General features: G+C 42.9%; 3 protein-coding genes across 8 annotated transcripts in view; 1 reads left to right on the top strand and 2 right to left on the bottom strand.

The window, feature by feature from the left end:
* LOC118510213 (neurocalcin homolog) overlaps positions 1-10,632 on the top strand; it is a 108,311-nt gene extending 97,679 nt beyond the window's left edge. For all 4 annotated transcript variants that reach the window (XM_036051770.1, XM_036051771.1, XM_036051773.1 and 1 more), the window contains 3 exons: positions 1,105-1,223; positions 3,284-3,472; positions 3,648-10,632. In XM_036051770.1, the coding sequence (XP_035907663.1) occupies positions 1,105-1,223; positions 3,284-3,472; positions 3,648-3,842 (503 nt within the window). In that variant the 3' untranslated portion in view covers positions 3,843-10,632. The remainder of the gene's footprint in view (positions 1-1,104; positions 1,224-3,283; positions 3,473-3,647) is intronic.
* A 2,322-nt stretch (positions 10,633-12,954) lies between these two features.
* On the bottom strand, positions 12,955-17,084 carry LOC118510215 (flightin). Of its 3 annotated transcripts, XM_036051776.1 has the most exons (5): positions 16,650-17,084; positions 15,059-15,215; positions 14,493-14,645; positions 14,305-14,387; positions 12,955-13,252 (listed from the first exon to the last, which is right to left on the bottom strand). In XM_036051776.1, exons 2-5 carry the CDS (start codon positions 15,175-15,177, stop codon positions 13,197-13,199), a joined length of 411 nt encoding a protein of 136 aa, XP_035907669.1. In that variant the 5' UTR covers positions 15,178-15,215; positions 16,650-17,084; the 3' UTR covers positions 12,955-13,196. The 3 variants fall into 3 exon arrangements, with proteins under 3 accessions (XP_035907669.1, XP_035907667.1, XP_035907668.1); XM_036051774.1 differs by having other exon boundaries at positions 12,955-14,387; positions 16,650-16,801; XM_036051775.1 differs by having other exon boundaries at positions 12,955-14,387; positions 16,635-16,656.
* A 3,884-nt stretch (positions 17,085-20,968) lies between these two features.
* Positions 20,969-23,392, bottom strand: LOC118510210 (the record flags this gene model as incomplete). The annotated part of the gene is made up of 2 exons (XM_036051755.1): positions 20,969-21,997; positions 23,057-23,392. Coding segments are annotated over 2 exons (657 nt in total), but the record flags the coding sequence as incomplete, so codon positions are not given.
* Positions 23,393-23,925: the final 533 nt, after the last annotated feature.

Below are 23,925 nucleotides of genomic sequence, written 5' to 3'. Positions count from 1 at the left end.
AAAACGTATGATTGAACTGATAACTTCGTTCTAAATATGATAGAATTTTGATATATTGCGATACTGCCTTCCCGAAACATGTGTCATGCTTATGAAATCAACTGAAACACTCAGTCAAAAAGACATCGTTCACATGTTTAGATCAAGCTTGATATTTGTGAAGATGTAGACGATTGCTTAACGGCCTGAACAGTATCCTAAGAGTGATTCCCTTCTACTTTAAAGAATACATTATCATCAGAGCCGATAAGCGGATCATTTAGTGTACAATAACAACAATTTCGACCACAACAAAAAAATCTAAAGGGCCTGCAATAACATATTTATTTCCTTTCGCTTTCCACTCGCTCGATTCGATTACTCTCTTAAGAACCATGAAGAAGCTGCTGGTCGGTCGTTCCGGGCCGGAAAGCGATGGAACCATAGCACACAAACGCCACCACAAACCGATTTACAAACGAATTGTCTGAACGGTCGTCTGCAAACGGGGGTTTCGCTCTATTTCGCTTCCGGTTCGGTTTTTCTCCCGCTGCTTTTCGTCTGCCAATTGCCAACGCCGAAAAAAAAAACTCCAAGCACGCCATTTTCCGAGCCTACCGGCCACAAGAGTTTGTGGAGAATGCGGATAAATAAATAATCGAATTCGAAACAATAAATTTGGCTGCTTTTTCGAACCGATTTCCCAAACGTCTTAATACGCGGCATTATTGTGCTATGTTTCATTTTGCTTTCGACCGGCACAGAAAATTCGATTCCATTCCGAGGCTGTTCCAAAGGAAGGAAGAAGCTTTCGGGTAGAGAAAAACAAAGCGTAATCGTTATTCGATTTCTTGACGTGTGTGTGTGTTTGTGTTTTTCCTGAGAATCTACTGAGAGATACGGGCTTCTTCGCCCTCCCGAAAGTCTAGAAAAACAAACCACTCAACGCTTGAAATCATATTTAAATTTACGTCAGCATAACACGTTCGCCTTCGGATGGGCATTTTTATTTCGTCGTTTGCCTTATTTGTTTATGGGTTAGCCTGGTAGGTGACTACGATTCTCACACGCCGTGTCCTTTGTGTTGGACACGCTTCTTTCTTTCCCTTCCCATTCCTTTTGCAGATGCTGAGATACAAGAATGGTACAAAGGCTTCCTGAAAGACTGCCCGAGCGGTCATCTGTCGGTGGAGGAGTTTAAGAAAATTTATGGCAACTTCTTCCCCTACGGCGACGCCAGCAAGGTGAGTGTAAAGTTATGTTTTCCCCTTTGTCCTTGTCCATTCGATCGGTCCTTGTCCTCCGTCGGGTATCACAAAAGCACACAGCGGCGTAGCATGCATCCGGCTCTTAACAAAACCCCGTCACTTGGAACAAAAACATCTCTCCGGAGCAAAATGTAAAACAAACAAAACGCCGCGATGTGGCAACAGCAGATAAAATATTCAAACTTCAATATTCAACATTAGCACGATTGTTAAGCGAGCGCGCGCGCATGCCACTTTGTCGAGCTCCGCTCTTTGATCCTTATCATCCGGGATGTTTGTTCCCATCTCTAGAAGCAACAGCAGCAGCAGCAGCAGCAGCAGCAGGTGGTCGGTCGCCTACACAAACAGCGTACAGAGCGCACCAAAAAGCCGTCCATCTCGGGCCGGGAGTTGTTGCCTGAAATTGAATCAAGTTTCCTCGTATTTTGTATCCGCGCGCCATCTTTGGGCTCACCGTTCCGCCATCACCATGGTGCGATGGTTTTACTGGAAAATGTCGAGTTCACTTCGCATTGAGTGGATTAGCGGATGTGGAAGATTGTTTAAAAGTTCGCCCGGCTACGGCAAGGCTCTCGAGTGCGAGAAGCTCCCGGTGGAATTGCAAACCGGTGGAGTTCTAATGCCTCGCCGGGCTGTGGCACTGATGACTGTCGTTCGCGGTTGCTCCCTCCGGGCGGCGGAGAGGTCTTAGTCAATTCAATCTGAATGCAACCGTATACGCTACGTAATTAGCTCGAGCTTTGGGAACGGTCGAGATTAAATTTTATTTTTATCTTCCTTTTTTTCCACTGAACCCACTGTAAGGCGGATCAGTTTCCAATTACATTGTATGGCGCATTTAGCGCGTATATTTGTTCCACTTTTTACCTTTTCGATTTGAATATGAACCAAAAACAAGCACTCTGCTTTTGAATGGAGCTTTCAACAATGTGCCACCGGATTGGGTTGAGATTTTCCTGAAATAATCTACCAAACACCAGGCGCCTCCATTATGAACTCATTAAAGCCATTTACCTTGCCTTTTCCCTCTTTGCTCTCTCCCCCCTTCGGCAGTCTCACTCACAAAAAGTGTTTAAATCATAATGTACCCGTTTCCATCCGGGCATTGTATGAAGTGCTTTTTCCCTTAAAAACGACATTAAAAATTCATTTATTAATACAATGCACCATGCGCCTCCATCGCAGCACGGTGCAGCCCGAGCGCGCGCACGCTTGTATAATTAATACTAAAGTCGAACAATAAAAAGTAAACCCATTAAGCGGAGGCGCACAAAATCTAGCGAAAATACTAAAAACCAATCAATCATGTTTACCCTGCACCGGTTGCGACTACCTTCAGTGCGAAGGTGCGCTCGGAATTGCCTGTCGCTCAGTCCCGTTCGGACGGAGAGTACAATTTGTTGGCCATTGCGATGGGGAACAGCTTGTACAGAGAGAGAGAGGGGGGATCCGTGCTTTTTTCGCCTCCCGAAAAAAGGGGGTGAAAATCATAAATCTGTTGGTCACGGGTCAGTAGGTATTGGGCCGAGTTTTGGTTTGATTTTTCGGTTCATTTCTTTCGAATCCTTCAGTTTTGTTTCGTTCACTGTTTTGCTTCTTTTTCTCACGGGAAAGCGCTGGCGGGCGGCCTAGCTTGCCCTCCGTGACCTTCAGCTATAGTGCGCTGTTCTACGTCAAATACTATCGCATTGTATGTGTCCAGCTCCAAGTCGTTTCTCAAACCGTTGACCAAACAAAAAACATCTGCCAAAAAACACGGGGAAACAAGTATCCCAAAACGGAATTGTGTTGCCCCAGTTGCTTTGTGCCTTTTGTGAAATGAAAATCGATGATAATTGGACTAGTAATGATGATTGATCTTCCAAAAGCCCGGAAGATAGGATAGAAGGAAAGGAGGACAACTCATACTCACACCATAAAACACATTTGTCTTTTCTCGGTTCTCGGAATGTGTTCCCTACTAACTGCTATCATTCTTTTCTCGTCTCTTCAACCCCTTTTTCCCTCCAAAAAATAAAAAAAAACCTCCCCGACAGTTCGCCGAGCACGTGTTTCGGACGTTCGACGCCAACGGTGACGGTACGATCGACTTCCGGGAGTTCCTGTGTGCGCTGAGCGTTACGTCGCGCGGCAAGCTAGAGCAGAAGCTGAAATGGGCATTCTCCATGTACGATCTGGACGGCAACGGATACATCTCCCGACAGGAAATGCTGGAAATTGTAACCGTAAGTCTGTCGGGCCAAATTGGGCCGGATATACAATTACCCTCCTTTACGCTTCGGTTCACACCATTCTCACACCTGACCGTAACCTTTCCCACGGTCGTTTATTTCGATTATGCGAGCTCAAATTCCCTTTATGGTTTTTTTTTTTCGCTGTCTGCAACGCGGCTCTCCACAGGCCATCTACAAAATGGTCGGCTCGGTGATGAAGATGCCCGAGGACGAAAGCACACCGGAGAAGCGGACGGACAAAATCTTCCGCCAGATGGACCGCAACAAGGACGGCAAGCTGAGCCTGGAGGAGTTCATCGAGGGAGCGAAGAGTGATCCGTCGATCGTGCGGCTGTTGCAATGTGATCCGCAGGCGCAGTGAGCAATTCCATGCCCCGAACCAGCTCCCCCAACATCACACATCACTAAGGCACAACCGTGCACCTGAGCAACACGAAACACACACAGACACACAGAGAGATGCGCTTGCAGCAGACAACAGCAAAATACCACACAGAATAACGCAAAAACTTCCAAACACGTCTTACAAACAACACGTCTTGTACACAAACAAACAAAACAACAAGTACATATATAGATACATACAAGCATATGCAAAATGCCCTATAATTTTTCCTTACACACTCAAACCCTTAACGTTTAAAAAGCATTATAATGTACGAGTTGATGTGAATCAAAACAGGCTGAACAGCAGAGCAAAGCAGAGCAAAACATCGCACGCAAAAAAACAAAACCTAACACTAAAACTCCATCAAAATTCCTCAAACGTTTGAAATTATATTGTAAATTTTGAGATAAACGGAAGCACACGGCATAAAAGGGCATCTCGGCTGTTCAAGAGCGAACAGAAATTGTGGATGATAATTCGTAGTGGAAAGGAAAAACAGATTATTAATAATTGCGAGGTTGGAGGAGGAAGGTTAACTATTTTAAAACAAAAACGCAGCAGCAATTGTAACACGGCATTACGCGGCTGCGACCGATAATCGATTTAGAAGAAGAAGAGAAAAAAAAACAACGCCAGCAAGTCGATAGCAAACGTTTATCCCCATTTCTTTCGTACTTCTCTTGACCGAGTGTTTTATCTGTCGTCCTGCCGTGCGTGTGTGCGATTTGATCGCGTTAGCAGAAAGATGAGGAAGATGAAAGATGGAAAAGGATTGCATATAAAATTTATAGTGAAACTCGTTACATACTTACTTAAAGCAACTTAAAGAAAGCAAAGCGTTCGCCCTTGCTATAATTTTTGAAACCCTTTCAATTTCTATTTGAAGCATGATATTTAAACCATATTTAAATCTCTTCAAAATGCTATCTGCCTAATTCGATATTTAAATACATTTCCTTTGTCCACGACTCTATCTCTCAATCTCTCGATTGGCTTCATTGAGGGTAGAAACGAGCTTGCTCTATTTTCTTATCTGTTTTTTCGATAATCTCAGGATTCACTAATTTCAAATGCACACAATATAGGTTATAGGTCTTTAATTTAATTATCAAATTGTATCACCATCACGTGCCACCCGAATCGAAATCACACAAAAACCACACAAACACTAGGAGGATCAGAAGAGAACGAGCGTCGTCTCGTATTTTTCCCCTCCGTTGCTCGCTTGGCTCTCTGTGTTTCTGTGGATGCTTTCTTCGGAATTGAGTTGAGCCAATGGCTGGAAGGGGTTTGGGACTTTGAACAGCAATGTGGTTCAAATGTAAATGCAGCTCCAGACATTGCATTGCCCGGTCCACAGTTTTAAAGTCCTCTACCTCTTCCTGTGCTGAGTCTTGCGCTAGCTTGGGAATATCTCAACTCAACCCTCAATGATTATTGATCGGCAAAAGCACCACAAAACGGAACAGAACGAGCATTAAAAGCGTCTAAGGAATCAACAACACACTCCATCACACACGAGGACACACACACACGCCACGCAAACACTGTTCAAACAAACACTCAAATACCCTGCTCCTATGCTATCAACAGAGAAACACAACAGATAAATGGAATTTATCGCTGCCTCCGCGAACTCACCTAGCAAAACAAAACCGCGCCCGACGGATCGAAAGCCCCGGGATGGTGTGAGAACGCTCAAGCCATTCACTCACTCACTCACTCACTCACTGAAGCAGCTCAGTAGAGCTGTGCAGCGTTAAAAGCGTACAACTGTCCCAAAACTCGCAGAAATCGAATCAAACTGTGCAGCAGACGAAAAACAAACACCATAGCTCTTACAGCTAAGCCTATAGCTCTGCGTAGCGACCGATAGCTCGGAACTGTACGGAATTGACTGCTACCATTTTGTGTGTGCGTGTATTGTATCGAACTGTGTGCGTGCTGGCTGGCGAGTGACGAACGCCTGAACTAATAATGCCATTTCGAAAAACAAGGCCGAGCGCAACTCGATTCGAGCGCAAACACGTTGATCTTCCGATTTTAGTAAAGTGAACACGATGATAATGGTTTTGATAACACACACAGTCGAAAATAAGTCGAAACAGTTTGTAGCTGCAGATTGCTACTTCCTGGTCCCTCTTCTTGTAAGGCTTGTATTGAAGGTTACTTACGCGTGTGCCGGCGTTTCATCCTCCTTTGATTCATCCCAGTCACTCACGCGCACAGAAAGCCAGAAACACCGTGAGCGACTGAGGGCCAATTTAAATACTATTATAATAATTGTTATCATTAAACACTCTGTTGCTTCTCTTTTGCCTGCACATTATTTATTATTGTTAGTCACGTTTACGTTGACCGTATGCGGTGTTTTGTGCGATGCGATTTCACTTAATCTGTTTCCTATTTTTTTCTCAAATTTATATGTATTTGTGGATTGTTTCTTTGCGCATTGTACACAATATGTATGTGTTTAATCATTGATCGTCCCGTTTGAAATTTTCTACCGCTAAATGTCAAATTAGCAAGCTTTAACCCGTTAGACGAGCCCCAATTATTTTTTAAGTACCTTATTTTCTTTTCATTATTTTCTGCACCGTAAAAGAAAAGCCGATTTCGATATTACAATTGCTGATAGTGGCGTTAAATATTTAAACTGCACAGATCTGACAAAAGCACCCGATGGAGCCGAGAACGGGAAGGACGGATGGTTTTATGACGAATTTATGACTTTATCCACACGTGTAATCTCTTTTTTAAATATCTCTCTCTCTCTTTCTTTTGCTCTATCCTTCAAACAGAAGTAGTCACTGTAATGTTTTGTTCGGTTTCGCCTGTATGCCACTCCCAGCCATATAGACACGCGGTTACTTTAAAAGAAACAAATAACAACACGGGAATAAAAACGCAGCAAATGACACACGGTTAAATGATGGCAAAAGCCCTCCCCCACCCAACTTCCGATGTGCAGAACAAAACACAAAACCAAACCAACCAAGAAACAGTGTTTTCAGGGGAGAGGGACGAATAACGAATTGATGGTACACGATCGTAAATTTAAGTTTGTACAGTACTCTTTTGATTATTATACATTAAATCTTTTTATTTTATTTAAAGCGTCCTTGCTGCTGTTTGTCTCTTTTTTTCGCGCTTGTTGCTGTGAAACTTTTATTTTTACTGCTGTGAAGAATGAAAGAAATTTGGATTCGTTTGTTTTACTGCTTTTCAGATTTTTTTTTATTAGCGTACTTATTAGTTGTAAAGAATTGTACTTAAGTGAAGGAAGGAAACGAAATGGGCATGTACTTACTATATTTCCTAGATAGTGTTCTTAATGCGTGAGATAAGGAAGTTGCATTCTATCTTCGACGCCTAAATCCTATACCCGTTAGTTGAGTTGTTCTAGTTAGTGGCCTCATTGTAATCAGTAGCACTTTTTCGGACTAGCTCTGTCTCTCTATCTCTGTCCTCTTTGAACAAAACCACGTTGTTATAAACACGAACATTAGAATCTCTATTTCGAAGCATGGTGAAACGGAAAAAAGGCAACATAAAACAAAACCCATTTACGTAGAGCTTTTACATTATCACATATCGATACCATACGTACCGCGTGTTTTTCCGAGTGTTCCTCTCTATCTTCTAAACTTACTAGTCTCTTAACCAGGCTCGCGTTTCAAGGCAGTTTTAATCATCGTAGAAAGGTGGAACTAGTTTTTTAAAACGCCTTTCCGTTCAGTGTCCGAATATCTTGACTGTCGACCACATATTTGGTTAGACTTTCGAAAAAACGACCTTTTAACATCTCTCTTTAAGCCTTTACGAAATTGATTGTATCTCTCCAAAACGAAATTTTAAATCCAAATTTGGAATGCTCAGCCTATGGAACGCTCAGCTAGGCTTCAGTACGTGTGGAATGATTTTCAAACGATTGCTTATGCCGCAACTTTTTCACCGGGGATTTTTATTCTTTCGACGAAAAAAGCTATCACCTGGTGGAAAAGGTTCGCACAAACTGTTCAGAAAATTAGCTGAGGATCATTCCACCGGTACTGAAATCAGTGGGGATTAACCAACGCTTGAGGTTCTATCCAGTAAAATCCTTGCTTGTTTTTTAAAACAATAATGATGATTCACTCATTGAAACCAGCAACAAAAATTAACAAAACACAGAAGACAGTAGTGGTAAACAGCAAAAGCGTCTTACGATCGAAAGGGGCGTACGAAAATAACCAAATAGACAAAAGGGTATTTGAATGTGGTTTTGGGGGCTGACGTTTGGAATTACATTTTGTCGCGAGAGCAAAGGTTAAGTATTTAAATGTAAGACATACAATTGAATTGAATGTACCTCCAGATATGCAGCTGCGGTAACGAAAAGCTAAGCGATTTGGCGTCGTAACACGGTCGCTCCATCAGCCTAAGAGAAACAGAAAGCTAGGATCAATAATCAATGTAGAACTAATATGGTCCCGGGAGATGGAGAAGCGCAAAAGAAGTAAGCCTAAGATGAAGTAAATTATTAACATAAAAAACAAGGATATTATTAAAATTATGATTGAACAAAACAAACAAACAAACAAAAGGCATACATAATAAGGCAAACGATTATGGTAATTACACTATTTAACAAACACAACTCTGTGACATTTGATTGATGTTTTAGGACACAAGGATGCAAGGATGTTTAGCATTGTAAGCATTGTAAGCGAGCTGCAGAAACACCTTTAAAACCAACTATTATCTCAGCATTCACTTCTACAAAAGCAAAAAAATACACGGGCACACATGGCTAGTTTGATTGCGGCTGAAACACGCCCCATCACAAAAAGGGATTAAGTAACTGAGCCAAGGGAAAGAAGCGCCCTCCAGCAGATACCGCCGGATGAATTGTTAATATATCCCCACAACACACGGCATGACCGGAAATCAGGTACGGAAAACGAACAGCACCACTTCGTTTGAGGCAAACAATGGGCTAAACAAACAAACAAAAAAACGTTAGCAAAAGCAAAACAAATATATACATATATACACAAACTAAAAACAAAGAGAGAATTTAACGTAATAAGAAAATAAAACAGATAGAGAAGATTACAACTGAAAATAGATAAGAACAAACAAGCAGGCACACAGGCACACGTGCACACCGATCGCACAAACGCGCGTGCAACTCACCTACAGCCTGCGTAAAGAGGAACGCTTCTTCGTGTTGGTGTGAGTGTATGTTCGTGTGAGTACGTGTGCGTGCGTGTGTGTGAATGCATTTAGATAGTATTTTGGAAGTAACATTAGTAGGCAGCGAGGCTCATCCATAGAATGGTAACCATGACAGCAGGGCTACGAAATGGGCCGAAGCGAAGCAGATGGAGACAATTGATTATCAAGGCAGGCAGGCGAGAGCGAGATACACAACTACCTGATTTATGGAGTGCACCACTGGCAGCTGTTGGCAGAACTGCATCATTCTATATAGTTTATATTATCCGATCCAGTGAGTGCAGCATTTTAGAGCGGGAATCACTCGGAACTACTTGAACAAGGAGGTAGGAAGAACGTGGCCGAATGAAAATAAGTTTAAGGTGTATATTTTTGTAGGCTGGAAGAGCCTGCCGTTCTCACTATCTGCTCATTACAATTTAGTAATCTTTTAAAAAAAAACAACAAGAGGTGAATCATTTAAACATAAAAGTTAAGTTACTGTAAGTGAGTTATTTTATCGTTCGGTTTTTGTTTTTCGTTTGTAATTTACTTTCTCGTACTCTTTCACGTACATAAACTTCACTTGTTAGATAGATAGGCGAACGACATTAAAGTACTATACTCTTGAACTCCATAGTGTATACTACTACTAAGCCAGATCGAACGCTGTTGTTGAAGCTCGAAGGAATTTTGGGCTGGCTGTGACGATCGCGCAGCAGCCATCGGATTTCCGCCATTTTAGACATGGCTACTCTTACCGTAGTAGAAGTAGCAGTACTACCCTTTCGCCCCAGGTCCCTTTCTCTCTAAACTCCCCCTGTTCCCAGTTGCGGGCTGCGTTGATGCTTATGGCCCACCGAAATGGTACTAGACACATCCAGCTAGAGGCTCCAATATTCCACAACATATTAACAAACACATTAAAAGGACAAAATAAATCTCTTTCTCTCACTCTATCTCTCTCTATCTCTTTCTAATCAGTCATCTTTGCATGACAAGAGTGTTAGTAGCGCGTAGTGCAAACCTTTCGACATTTATCGTACGCTACGATAAGAAAAAAAACAAAACCCAGCTCCAGAGCAGAAAACGACAGAAAATTTGAAAGCAAAAATAAAGTTAATCCACCATTTTCCGCGATAGCGCGGTCCGATTCTGAACGACGGCGGGAATGGCGATCTGTAAGGAAGGTTAATTGTAGCGTTAAAGAAACACAAGCAGATCTTTAAATCGATAATATCCACCCCTTTTTGATGCACAACCAATCGTTTTACCACTACATTTTACCTGTTTCTCCATTTATTGTTCCACAACGGGAGAAGAATAAAACGTTTAGTCTTAGCATTAATACAGTGCACCGGGCGTGTGGATCGGTGGAAACACACAGAACACACACACACGCACACACAAAAACGACAAATAAATCAAACGCAAATGGATACCTTTTTGAAGCTAAAACAAAACACAAAGTAAACGAACGAAAAAGCAAAACCACACGCGAGTCACACGTCAAACGATATAATCCCGTCTTAATGGACTTAGTGATTTAGTGAAGCAACACAAAGAAAACTAAAAAGAGAAAAACAACCAAATAACTACGAGACGAGCAAAGAGAAAACCCAAACAAACGTACCCAACGGCCCCACACACAAACGAAATGAGACAAGGAATGGGAAAACCAAAAACACTGACCACTCACTCGTACCCGTACGGAAAGCAAGAGAAATAGAAAGGAAAAACAAGAAAACACGGAAAGTGATTGTGTGAAAAACGACGGAAAACAAACAAAAATACCAACTCTATATATTTACTTGCACAATATCTAAGGCACAGCTCTTCCGAAACTTTTCAAAACTAACTTAAAAACAAAACAACAAAAACACTAGCTAACTAACGTTTGCGAGAGCGAAGCATTGTGTAGTAGAATGAGCGGACAAGGAGAAAATAGAGAAAAATGAAAAAGATATAACAGAAGACAACAACAACAAAAAAACTTAAACCAACAAAACAACACGGTGTGAAACAATTTATCGAAAGGCAAATATTTTTAAATAATGCTAACAACACACAAAAGCCCGCAGTGAGCCGTTTCTCTCAATCAACAACTCAAATGTTGGAAAGGTAGAAAGCGGAGTGGAACACGTGTGTGTGTGTACAATGTTTATGCTAAGTGCTGTGGAATGCAAGATGCAGTTTGACCTGTTTTCAGAACGAAGGACAAAAGGAAACAGAGCAGAGGACTAGAGCGGTACGCCTGCCAGCTGCCTAGAAGAGTGTGAAGGATGGAAACGTGGCGCTCGGGAAGGAGAAAGAGAGAGAGAAGAGTGTTCTCGGATGGTCTGTACGGTTTACAAATAATAGTAAAAAGTTTAAAATTAGATGAAAGTTTAATTTAAAGTAAAACAACAGACAGCACCACGAAAAGCAAGTCGGTGTCGTGCAGATTGCATACCTATGAGGGAGCTTTTCATGTGGAGAGCCTATGCAGTATGCAATCTGCACTACACACTCATCTCGTTTGCTTTATTTTTACACAGCTTTCACCTGGTTTTGATCAGTGCGTTATTGCGTGTACCCATTCGGTAACATAATTCATGTCAAGTCTCCGTTTTTCTATACACCAACTCGAAGAGGAAAAATAGGATGAGACGAGCGAAGCAAAAAGGCACCGGTGTTCCATCGTTTCACGTAAACAAAGCTCTTGAACAGGCGCTAAGAAAAGGCTTCGTGGACAGAAGAAACAAAAATAGAGCGCGTAACAAAGGAAGGAAGTGCGAAGGAAAAGAAGGATCGAAGAAAAAACCCGTTCCACAGCAAAACACACATACAAAGTGGCGCTGATTGATGATTTGAACAAATCGAACTATGTTAAACAATTTAACGGAGAAAATCAATAAAACTCATATAACGTGTTGGAAGATGAACAGGAGCGTGATTATTATTATTATTATGTGTGTTAGAAATTAAGTAAGGAAACGATTGTTTTTTTTTTTTTGTAGAAGCTAAAACACATCACGTTTAATGTTACAGCGTTCGACGAATGTTTAGCCGGGCTGATTTCTGATTCAGCGCTTCCTCGAGACGCTCCGTGTAGGTTGGCTGATGTCCACCGGCGTTACTACTGGCCGCGTTTGTGTTTTGACCGCGAAACGACGAATTACAACCGATGAAGCTGTACTCGCCGAAGGATTTTAATCTGCGCCGAAAGCTGTCCACTTCGAAGTGGTTCGATGCACGCTTCTCGGACGCTATTCCGCTGCAACCGATGTTCAACACTTTCTTGGACAATTCCATGGTATGCTTGGATCGTTTTAAGGTTGGAAATAGACACTGTCAACTTGTTTACTGCACGAGAATGATTGACTACAATCTTGTTCAAGCGATTCTTATTTATAGTTCGGTCACAGGTATCTTGATGGATTTGTTAACCTTTTTGCATTACCTGTAAGCGTGTTTTCCATGAAATAATTGTAGCCAAGGAAAAGTAGGCGTTTTGCAGTTAACCTTTCTACCATGCGCCATTTCTCAATAAATTATATACAGAGGTACATAATTCGAAACCTTACCTGTATAAGCGTATTCAACAATGTTTAATTGAGGTAAACAAACGCAACCCAAACAACATTGAACGAAGCAAAGCGAACGGGCATGGTATACGCCTAAATGTATGCACTACCCGTGGCGATTGTACCACCACGAAGCGTTTACACGTGAACAACGGGGGTTTTCTTTTGAAGTAACGGAAGAAAATGGTTTTTGAAGCAACAATAATGAATTTCTTTTTTACCTCTCAAAAGAAAGCCTTTTTCAAACCATCCGACCCCTTTGCTGCAAAAGCATAATTAACAGGTAATCGATTTTAAACCAACACCACTACACATTCAGCTTAGTTTAGCAGTTACTTTCGTTTATTGAAGTTCGTTTTTGAAGAGCTGTTCAACGGGTATCAAAACGGGCCGATACAACGAGTATCAAATGTGTTGTGCAAGTACAGTGGGCAATTGGGCTGTTGCTCTTTCTTTTTCCATTACTCTGGGTGTGCAGTTCCACCGACACGGACTAGGCATATGTTAAATCGTGTGTGAGTGTGTGTGCTCAAGCGATCCGATCTCGTCGCTTCCTAACCGGTCACCAGCCTCGGTAAGCAGTGCTCAGATAGAGCCTTACCAGTGGTCGACTTTTCCCTGCCGCACCGAACCGAGTGCCCGAATACAGGAGAAGAAAATTAGGGAAAAAATTAAATACAGTTCATCATGTATCACACCCAAATTAGTTTATTTGCTAAGCTCCAATTTCAACAAGCGAAAATAGCTGCAAACTAAAAACAGGCGATAATTACAAAGCAGATATAAAAAATATAACTCCCACAAGCACATTACGGACTCGTTCGAACCCGTAGGAACGTGGTGTGTCCGCGCGTGTGTGGCAATTATTTGTCAGGTTTCACATTTTCGCGCGCATTAACTTACTTAAGCCGTAAGGAAGATGGGGCAGGGAAGATAATGGGGGCAAGGATTGTAAAAAAAAATCTGTGAAACAAAACAAAACACAGCGCTAAAACAACAAACACATCTTAACTAAAGGAGGCGTTAAAGCAAGGCAGCATCGTCCTGTGGGGTTGGATTTCGAATTCCAAGGACTCTGCAGCGTTAACAGCAAACTTCGAAAGCGAACCTTAGAGAAAGGATCGTTTGGGATCGTATCGAGCAGGGTAGGCAAGGGAAGGGTACAAGGGGAAGGCGTGGGAGCGAGGGGCAACGTTTCGTTTTCGTTTCGAGTCTCTCTGTCTATGCTGTGCGTAAAGTGCATTATAAGCATTTGTTCGTTTTGGTGTTTTTTGTTGTTTCTTCATTTTTTTTTGTCTTTATAAGTTCCTTTTTTCTTTGTTATTTTGGGTTTTCTTTTAAAATTTTACAAAACTGCATTTTCGTAAGCTAAACAAGCGGAAGCATTTTGTTTTTTATTATTGCGAGGGTTGTTAAAAATTTCATTCGTATAAAAAAAGAGCGGCACAAATTAGTGGGAGCAAGCTGGCGGGCTACAGGAACGGAACTCCTTCTGCCAGAGTTTTTTTTTGGGGGGGGGGAGGTTTGGGGGTTTCTGGTTTGTTTGATGGATTTTTGCTTCCCCCCCAAGTAACAAAAAGAAGCCAAAGGAAACGCATTTTAGAGGATCTTGCGGTACTTTCTGTTAGTGTATGCCTTCGAGTGGCAGTTGTACGACTTGATCTGATTACTTAGCGTGTACATAAGCTTCTTGTCGTCCTTCTTGTGGCTGATGCTGGTGTAGCTGTACACATCGTTGATGTCACGCGGGGCGCTGGAATGAGAATGTTGACGAGGGGAAAAAGATAAACCGGGAGTTTGATTTGAACTATTTCTATAATTATTCTGGAAGGAAGAGGGATGCAAAGGATCAACTCACGTCTTCTGGGTTCTCAGGACACGTTCGGCCCAGGTCTGAGGGCGTGGAATTTCCGACGCAACTCCCCGTGATCGCCGGTCCAGATAGTCGATGACGTCATCGTAGTAGTTCACGCGGTAGTCGTACATGTAGTTGTATTGCAAGAATTGTGGGCTGTTGTGTTGGACATGTAGACAAATATTTTTATAAATATAGTTTCTTTTTATTAAGCATAGTTTTGTAAAAGAAGGGATTGGATGTGAAACATTCAATATGTTGGAAGGACTGCCTGCAATCCCATCACTCGAACAAGGTCGACTAAGTAAAATTATGTAAAAAAAAAAATGACAAGCTAAAGAGCAACAGCATATTGCATACTTTTAGGGGTCTTACGCTAGGGGAAATGTGTGACGCGCCTGAAAGTATGTTTTTCGTGCGTCAAAATAAAGCTGCTTTTACTTTAACTCTCTGATACAGTGTAAAATATTTATAAAATATATTCTAGATAACTCAACATGTCCCTTTAAATTTTAAATGCCTTCAGCAATTTAGTTCCCTAATTGTTTTCCAACCCAAGACACACTTACCGAACCCAGTGCTTGTAAAGCGGCATCTTGCGACGGTTGAAGTCATCGACGATGTTCAGCGGCTTTGCGCCCGGCTTGTTCTTCACAATGACGCCAGTGGATGCAGCACCATCATCCATGCTTAGGCCGGTTTATTTGATACTAGAAGTAAACGTACCTGTGGTACCGAAAGAATGATTAATTTACCACGATCGGGCAAAGCGAAATGGATTATTCGAGAATGTTTTCCATCCTGCCTTTTTCCTGGTACAACCACCTCGAATTATACAGCACAACAAACAACACACCAAACGACACACTCAAATGCAAGGCTTTTAATGTCGGTGATTAAAATTAGACATTATTTGCGATTGCCTGGTTGAATGATTGCGCCACCAGACGCGATGCACTACTAGCCGCTCGTATTTTGGCATCTTTTTCCTTCTCGCTTCCATCTCCCCGATGATACTGCAACAGTGCAACGATCGATTTTGTGTGAAAAAAGAGAAAAATTCAACCTCACGGTCTCGATCACGGCGTGGTCTTGTTAGGGCCACGAGTTTCTTTTCGTCGCTTTTCTGGATTGACTCAGCATCTGGTCGTGGGGTGTCGCGTCGTATTGTGTGGCGTTCCGTCGCCTAGCAACGTACGGTGACATTTTGACGGGCCTACGAGAACGATCCAAGTAGGCGGAAGTATTGCAGCTGTCAAAGGGTTCAAAGAGCGGTGGAAAGATACGGCCGTCCACGATGATTTGTGGCGTGATACCTGCGCGGTGATGATCGTGACAGCTTTTCAGTTTTTAGGCCGCCGGCTTTGGCCGATCATGAGTTTGACGACGAATGATTTATGTGAAGTGGCGTTGATGGGCGAAGCATTTTACCGTTGGCAGTGTGCGAAACCAATTCGGGTTAACTTTGTACATACAAATGTCGTGCCAACAATACATTGAAGTTCATTTTTGTACGTGAAATCAATCGCTCATTTAAAAATTTTAGCCCAAAATTCAAAATTTGTGTTTCTTCCATTTACGATTGATTAATTATTCATTCACACACCACACATCAATCGTTGTGCGTAATTAATTTCGCTTCCTTCGTTACAAGCACTTTGAGCATGTGCTAACGAGGCCAATTTATCTGCCACTTCAGGGGGAGAATAATAAATTATCTTCCCGCCAATCGATAAAGGCCAATTTCTAGCGTGGCCACCGATGCGCCGAAACGCGGACAAACAAACAATTTCCCAAGCGAAGAGAGAACAAAAAAAACATGAAGCAGGGGGAAAAATCATTGAAAAGTTGCCAGCAAAGGAGGAATGTTATTGATGGCTTAAATTCCAACCATTTCGGAGGGAGTGTTCAAATTCAATAAAATGTTCGTAAAATGTCTCTAGAGCACCTCACCACGTTATACAACAAAATGTTAATCACAGCTGCAGTTCACATTCTTTTCAAAAAGTCCCTTCTTTTCGTTGCAAAAATTCTTTGGTTCACCGTTACAACAAGCCAAAAAATCCATTTAATAACACTAAAAACACAAACACAGGTAACAAGGACAGGTAACACCTTGATCATAAGCAATCAACCAAAACTCACTAACACGCGCCGTACCTGTTGAAATTGACTTGTTAATCCGGTGGAATGAACAGAGAGACTGACTGCTTCCCGTAACCGCACGGTATCGAAATCGACACGTTTGTCGAGCGTTCAAGCATTCGGGTCGCCCCTTCTCCCCCCTCCCCTCAACGTCCCCATTATTTTCCCAAACACGGACCGTCTCGAAAGCTCGTAGGGTTCGGTTTGGCAGAGTCGGCCGCTCGAACGTGTCACGTTCACGAAGATCATTTAACGAAGAGCGAGTTGGCGAGATCACTTTTGGAAAGGGGACGAGGAATACAAGGCAGGAAGACAATTTTCGCACGTTCGAGTAAAAACACCTTCTTTTTCTCGGTTGGATCTGTCAATGGGGTTTCTCGTGCGCCATAAAAGCAAATTCCCGCGCAACCGAAACTAATCCGCAAAAACGCTGGCTCGGAAACAAACGGTATAGCCGTAAGCCGGGGCGTCCATTCGTCAGCGGAAGCGGACGATCTTTGGTGGGATAGTGGGATCGGTTAGTTTGATGACGTTGTAGGTGGCCAAAAATGGAGAAAACATTGGAAGAAGGCCTAATACTGCTTTAAGAAGTCGTTTGAGCTAGACCAGTTTACCTAAATTTAAAGGATTTTTTATGGATTAGTAGTCATTGTATTGTCACCTTATGTAAAATACTCTTAATCAGCATTTTTATTCAGTATATCCTAAAGAGCGTACCTAGCACAAAAAGTACTCGATTTCGATTTCCTATAAAAAGATTTTAACCCCTAAAAGTATGCAATCATATGTTGATGTAACAAAAGTGTTTTCAAAATTAATTTTGTTCAAATAGTGTGTGTCCTGTTGGATCACATAAAGGTTTGAGAGCCTTTGAATTACTGTAAACAAATTTAAATAAATATAAAACTCTCTCACTTAAAAGTATGTCTTGATAAATGCTTTAATTCATTTCTATACACCTGTCAAACCTTTACAACCCCTAAAAGTATGCAATCACATGTTAGAGGAGCCAAGCATTAAACAAATAAGGCCGCTCTAGGGATAATTTTATTGCGCATTGCTCTTTCAAATGATTTCTGGTAACTGTGCCAGCAGCCCTATTATTCAGCAGCCTCATTATGAAACCTTCAACAATCACATCATTATTTTTGTCCACTTTTATTTGCATTTTTAACATGCACGAGCATCAAAATAGTTCCCACTGCCATGTCCACAATCAGCGACTAATTAGCACCCGCCAGTGGAGTGCTCGACAAATAGCGAGAAATTGTTTATTTATTCCCAAAATCCCCAACTATCCCACGCTTATTGTCTCGGTTAGCAGGTATTGGCCGGTTGGCTTCACCTCATGTAAATCTGAGCACATTTGGCCCGATCTATCATCCTCAAAAAAGAGATCCGGCAGTCCCGAGCGACAGATGACCCGGCCACCCTCTTCACCGACCTACGCACTACAAAACGGACCGTGCGGGATGATGATATAAGCGACGCGATTATTCAAAGAATGCAACCCGTAGCTATGCTTCGGAGGACGCCCGGTAGGGCGGCAGTAAAACTATCCTTCTCGAACGATTGCACCGAGGCGGTAGAAAGAAGAGCCTGCTGCAGCAGTACTAGCAGCTGGCCCATAAACACACATTGCAGTTGTTGTTATTGGCCGGTGCGATTCGTTGTGGTAAAATTAACTATCTTATTTTTACCAGCCTTCGTTTTTTCTGTGCGAGCTTCTCCTTCGCATAGGATGAATCCGATGTGAGCGGTTTGCGCACGCCGCACATTCCGACCGAATGTCGGCCGTCGGTTCGAGGTGCATCATCAGCGGTCGGGTTCCGTCCTTTCCGATGGCGGTCTTTCTTTTTGCATCGAGAAGCCCTATGCCCTGTGTGCGACTGTCCGAGGACACTCGGGGCTCTGTGCTGAAACCGAAAGGACAAAGAGGCGCACGATTTTGAGGGTAGATGTATGGCACCGGGGGAGGCTGTTTATTTTAGGGAAAGTGGCCAACGATGGATTGTGCGATGCGTAAAAAACTTTCTTTTGTGCTTGGGATGTAAAAATGATGAGTCGCAAGGTGTGAAAGACCAGGCGTCTCCATCGTTTTCCAAGGGAAGAATTATTTTTCCCGGCATAACTTGGACGAATTAATGTAACTTAATGAAGGTTTTAAAACAAAATTCAATATAATTTTTTAAACCATCCGCTCTTCATTCCTCAAACAACAACAAAATAAATTCCTTCTGTAGGACAATGCAAAAATATATTCAGTATTCCTCCATTGAGAGAGCAAACTCACAACAACCTAACATGTTTCTTCTGTCCAAGCAAATTCAAAACATTATCCACCAAACCCCATCCACACCTTGCGCTTAACCGACAACCATACTCCATCCATTAGTCACCGGAAATAATTCGCACTTTCTTGCTGTCAGCTGTACAACAACAGTGGCATCGGTCCCGCGTCCCCTGAGCAACGTCCCCCCTGCTACAGGGGCAACGGCACTTAAAGGTGACGCAAAAATGTCCTATTTTTGGAGGACACTGGCCTGGGACACCGTGCTCAATTTCGGCTTCAGTGTCAAGGATTGAGAGCATTAAGCAATCCGGGGCCTGTCCTTCGTTCCGGCCAGGGATAGCGTTTGTCGGTGGTTGAAGTGGATAAATTGTTGTGTTGTCCCCTTTTTTCAAAGGGCATTAGAGGCATGTTGAAGGTATGATAACTTCATAACAATTGTAAAGAAATGGATACGTTATTCGAAAAAACCTTGTTTGACCCACGGTTAGGGTTTCAAAACTCAATCTGAATCTGTTATAATGCATACGGAAAGCGGTGATGTGCTTTGACAATCGGCAGCTGGCGTTTGTCAAGACTACACGACATGTAGCAACTGCTAAGCGAACTCTGTGTTCTTGCGCAGGGGAATAGATCTACCAACGAGAAACTGTTTCTTTTCTGTGCGAAGCAGTTCTAAAGAAGTAACCACTATTTTTTTTTATTTTGTAAGTATTTTATTTTGATTTATCGCTACTTCCCATTGGCATTCTGTAGCAAGAAACATAAACATTATACTTTTTCCCCTATATTCACTCAATTAAAATCAAGCAGAATCCACTACCCGTTGTCCTTAACATGATCATTACTAAATTGATCATGACCTTACCCCTTTCGGCTGGAATGTAAACACTCATCCAGCTAAGACGTCGTGTCGCCTGTTTTTACCACGCTTGTGAAGCCATAAATTACATTTTTAAAACGATCTGATGAGATGACGAGACAAGCTCTAGTGCGCCTCTTCATTCGAGGTTAAACGGACGAAGTATTTCATCAAAATCATTCGTCAGCGACAACACCTGGTCTACCTGATCGTTTGGAGTGATGTTTTTACTCTCAGACGCTTCACTCGCGTTCCCCTTTCATGCGACCACATTTACGGATGAATTATTGGCGACAAATGGTCTCCCGATCGTGTCGGTTTCCAGTAATGACGACGCAAAAGCAGACGATTTAGCACGAGCAAGTGCGACTGAGTAAATTAGTGGCTGTACAGCGAGACAACGCACTTGAGCTCCACTTGTACAGCCAACGTAATGCAATCGATTCAGTCAACAGGCTGACGGTTTTATTTAAACATGAACCTCACCGAAGCCGTTAACATTGTTAATCCACCACACACACTGCCACTTGGTCGTGCGTGCGCGTGTGTGAGCGTGTAAATTTATGTAATCTCAGACATAAACTAATCGGTTTACATTAGTTTCGCCTTACAAAGACTTCCCTGCACTCGCTTTCGAGCACACGAGCAGCCGTTGGATTTAAAGTAAGTATCACGTCGTACAATTACTTGTTCACACACGACAGTTGGCATTTCGGTGCGTCCTCTGTGGCAATTGTGAGCAACATTTTACATCCAAGCAGGTCGACGTGCCGGCGTTCATGGCGTCATAGCAACAAGCTTTGCGTTTGTTTTGTTTTCTTCAAGCACAAGCAAGAGAGCAACAGCGAGCGCCTAAAGGTATGCAATACGGTGTGTATCTACGGTGTGTACGCTTGTACTAAAACCGTAACGCTTCTACGATTATCGCTGTACTAATTAGTGGAAGCTTCAAACGGTTGAATTTTTAAAAACCAAAATTAGTTTTAATTTATTTTTCATCGACATTTTATAAAACTTAAAACAGTCTATGGAAATTAGAACTTTTTGCCTTTAATTTTACTTTCATTACTGTTAGTACAATCTCTCGATTCTTGCATTATTTTCACAATCATAATCGTATCGTGATTCTCAAAATTTTCACCTCCATCCACAATCAGAAAAACAAAGTCACACGGACACACGCCACAAGTAAATAAACATCATTTATTATGCATCATGTTTTCACATCGGTTAACTTAGGGTTTTACTGGTTTCGTACGCATCATCGGTGTAGAACGATTCAAGAGGAAGCATCAGCAGTACAGCGGTAACGGACGAATGAACGGAAAAGCAAAACAACACGATGGCAAGCAGCCGCCGCGTCACTTTTCATTTTAAATTCGTACATTTAAAAAAAACACACACACACACGAGAACAGAACAGATTCGCGAGACACGACACGGCTACAAGAACCCGATACATACACTCACACACACACACACTCGCACTCGCACACTCGTCACGCGCCACACGCCCGGCCTGCTGCATGTTGTACGCGCTACTGCTACTAATATATTGCTGTCTTTCAGTATCAAAAGCCATCCTGTTTGCTGTATCGGATCAGAGGAGACCGATTTCGCTTCCCACTTTACACTTTCCCCACCTTGTTAAACCAGTTTTCCTCATTGCCTTTTTCCTTCCATGTTTTTCCTCCTTTCTGTTTTGGGATAAAAAACTAAGTTCTTACCAGCTAGGTTGCCCTACAACTTGTACGTATTACACAAATATTACACAAGAGATTGCGAAGAGATTGAAACTAAAATCAACAACACACGTGCCTGTTAAGGACTGTTTTCCCTCCCCTCCCTCCGTTGGGATTTTCCCCCTTGCTCCCCTCAAAACGCCGGGGCTTAAAAGCTGACCATCTTCTTCTGCGTTGTCTTCACCTTCAACACACCCGTCGTCACCTTCATACCGTCCGAGTGCTCACTAAGGCTGGCCGGCACAATATCCTGGGCGGCCGTTTCCGCCAGCAGCTGCTTCAGCTGTGCATTACGCCGGGCCCGGGCTGCCTGCTTCGCCTCAAACTCCTCAATCTCCTGGTCGATGTCCTGCAGACGGGCCTTTGTCGCGCTGGCACGCTTGCTTGCGTACGATTCGGCCGTTTCGTCTTTCCACTTGAGTGCCTGGGAGCTTTTGGCCAGCGAGGACGTTTCGGTGCTGGCACGGATCTGATCGACGTTCCGCGGGAAACATTGTACAGCGGAGGGGAAAACGGGAGCAAAACATTGGAAAGGATGGTCAAAAGTTGGGTTCCCTTTTTAAACAAATCGGGTGAACGGGTGATGGATGAATGAATGCGGTTCGATGGGCAAAAGCTCGTTGAAAAAACGGTTATTTTTGTCGTGAATAGTGCATACTTTTAGGCGGCTGACTAATTTCAGCTCAAAGTGAGATAGCGCCTAAAGTTATGCAATGCACAACAAGAATGACTTTTAAAGACGTTCTTTGTCATCCATCGACTGGGAGCTGGTATTGAGTGTACAACATATACATAGCAGGACGTGCTTATAGTGCACCTGGCACAGTCCCACACACACACGCGTGTCCCAGGCGACGACCGATCCGACCGCGTGAAGCTCTTAGTCCCGGCGAAGATATTTGCGGTATTTGTACTGCAGACGTATCGAAAACGGATCAGTACAGGACGATGGGAAGGAAGGAGAGAGCGTAGAACAGGGAAGACGGACATGGTGCAACCGGAAAAGAAAGCAATGGAAAGAAAGAAGCAGCGGTATGATACAAGCGCGTTTAGTATGCTTAGTGCTGAGCGAGTGAGCGAATGATGAAAGGAGGTGATATTAAAGTGAAAAGATTTTGCGGGTGAAGGAATTTAATGGAACTCGGAACAAGATCCTCAGAAGGTACAGAAAAACGTGCTTAAAAGGCTTTAAACAATAAAAAGGTCTTTTCGAATAGAAAATTGCATACTTTTAGGCGCCTCATTACTTGCAAATCAAAAATGTCAAGAATTTAACAGCATTTTCAAATCATTTCATAACAAGCAGCTCAAAATTCCAGCTCTACTAGCAAGAATATTTTTAAATCACAACATAAATTCCAATTCTCACAGTCAGCAGCCACCTTCTCTGTACACTTCGAGTCACTTGCCTGGCGCGGAAGTGTTGCCTACTCTCGAGTGTCGTTAAAATGATGGAATGAGGACTTAATACCCTTTTTCGAGCATAAATTCCTTAGCGGGCGACCCCACCCTTTCCCCTAATGCTTACCTTGAGTGCCTTGCGTGCCGTCATGCCGGTGGAGACGAAATCGTCCTCTTCGCTGTTCGCCATCGCGAGCTTATCCGCCAGCTTGCGGGCAGTCTGTTCGCTTAGCTTCGAGCGTGCCTCGGTACGGTATGACTCCAGGGCATCGTCCGACTGCAGCTGACTGAGCAGATTCTTGCTGGCGCGGATGCGATCTAGCGTTGCCTGGACCTGTTCCGGGGTGGATGTAAAAGATGGAGAAAAATGAGGAATGAAAAAAACCACCAACTCAGCGCTAAACTTTAATCTTTTTTCAAGCGTAAAGATACAGGAAGAGATTTTTTTAGAACAAATTTTCGGTTATTTTTATACAACGTATTTCATTAACAGATTTGGTTTCCCTCATTTCATTACTGGCTCTTAATGGTCAGCGACCTAAACGCATAAGCATTTACAGGGTCCTTAAATCTCTGGGGCAATAAAACGTCCGATAATTACCCGGTCGCACTGTGTATCGCTCAAATTAGTCATCCATTCAGAATTTAAATGAACGCCACGCTCTCGATATATTATCAAAACACACATGAAAATCCCACCAAACGAACACCACTCAGCAAACACATTCCTGTGATTTGCAAAAAAGGGGCGAAATTGCACGCAAAAACAATCGGTATTGGCAAGGCATGTTGACGAGTCGCAGTGTTCCGTCCGCGCCAGTACGCGCTACAATTACACATCACGCCGGATGCCGCTTTGCCATTTGACGAGAACTTATTTTTAAACACCAGGCAACGGCCACTCACACCGGTGTCCGGCCATCCTATCAGGAGCGGTTTGGGATGGTTCGGGCGCATCAAGCGTCAAGCCTCATAGTCGAGTTCTTCCCTCTCGCG

The sequence above is a fragment of the Anopheles stephensi genome, chromosome 3 (assembly GCF_013141755.1).
Source record: "Anopheles stephensi strain Indian chromosome 3, UCI_ANSTEP_V1.0, whole genome shotgun sequence".
NCBI lineage: Eukaryota > Metazoa > Arthropoda > Insecta > Diptera > Culicidae > Anopheles > Anopheles stephensi.
The sequence above is the reverse complement of the archived record's forward strand: the minus strand, read 5'-3'. Positions and strand labels throughout refer to the sequence as shown.

What these genes read in the sequence shown, in the direction of transcription:
- LOC118510215 (XM_036051774.1), bottom strand. Translation starts at nt 15,177, where the DNA reads ATGGATGATGGTGCTGCATCCACTGGCGTCATTGTGAAGAACAAGCCG. An exon ending in CTTTACAAGCACTGGGTTCG is followed by an intron (nt 14,646 to 15,058) that starts GTAAGTGTGTCT and finishes CCAACACAACAG; the next exon opens with CCCACAATTCTTGCAATACA. An exon ending in GTCCTGAGAACCCAGAAGAC is followed by an intron (nt 14,388 to 14,492) that starts GTGAGTTGATCC and finishes TTCTCATTCCAG; the next exon opens with CGCCCCGCGTGACATCAACG.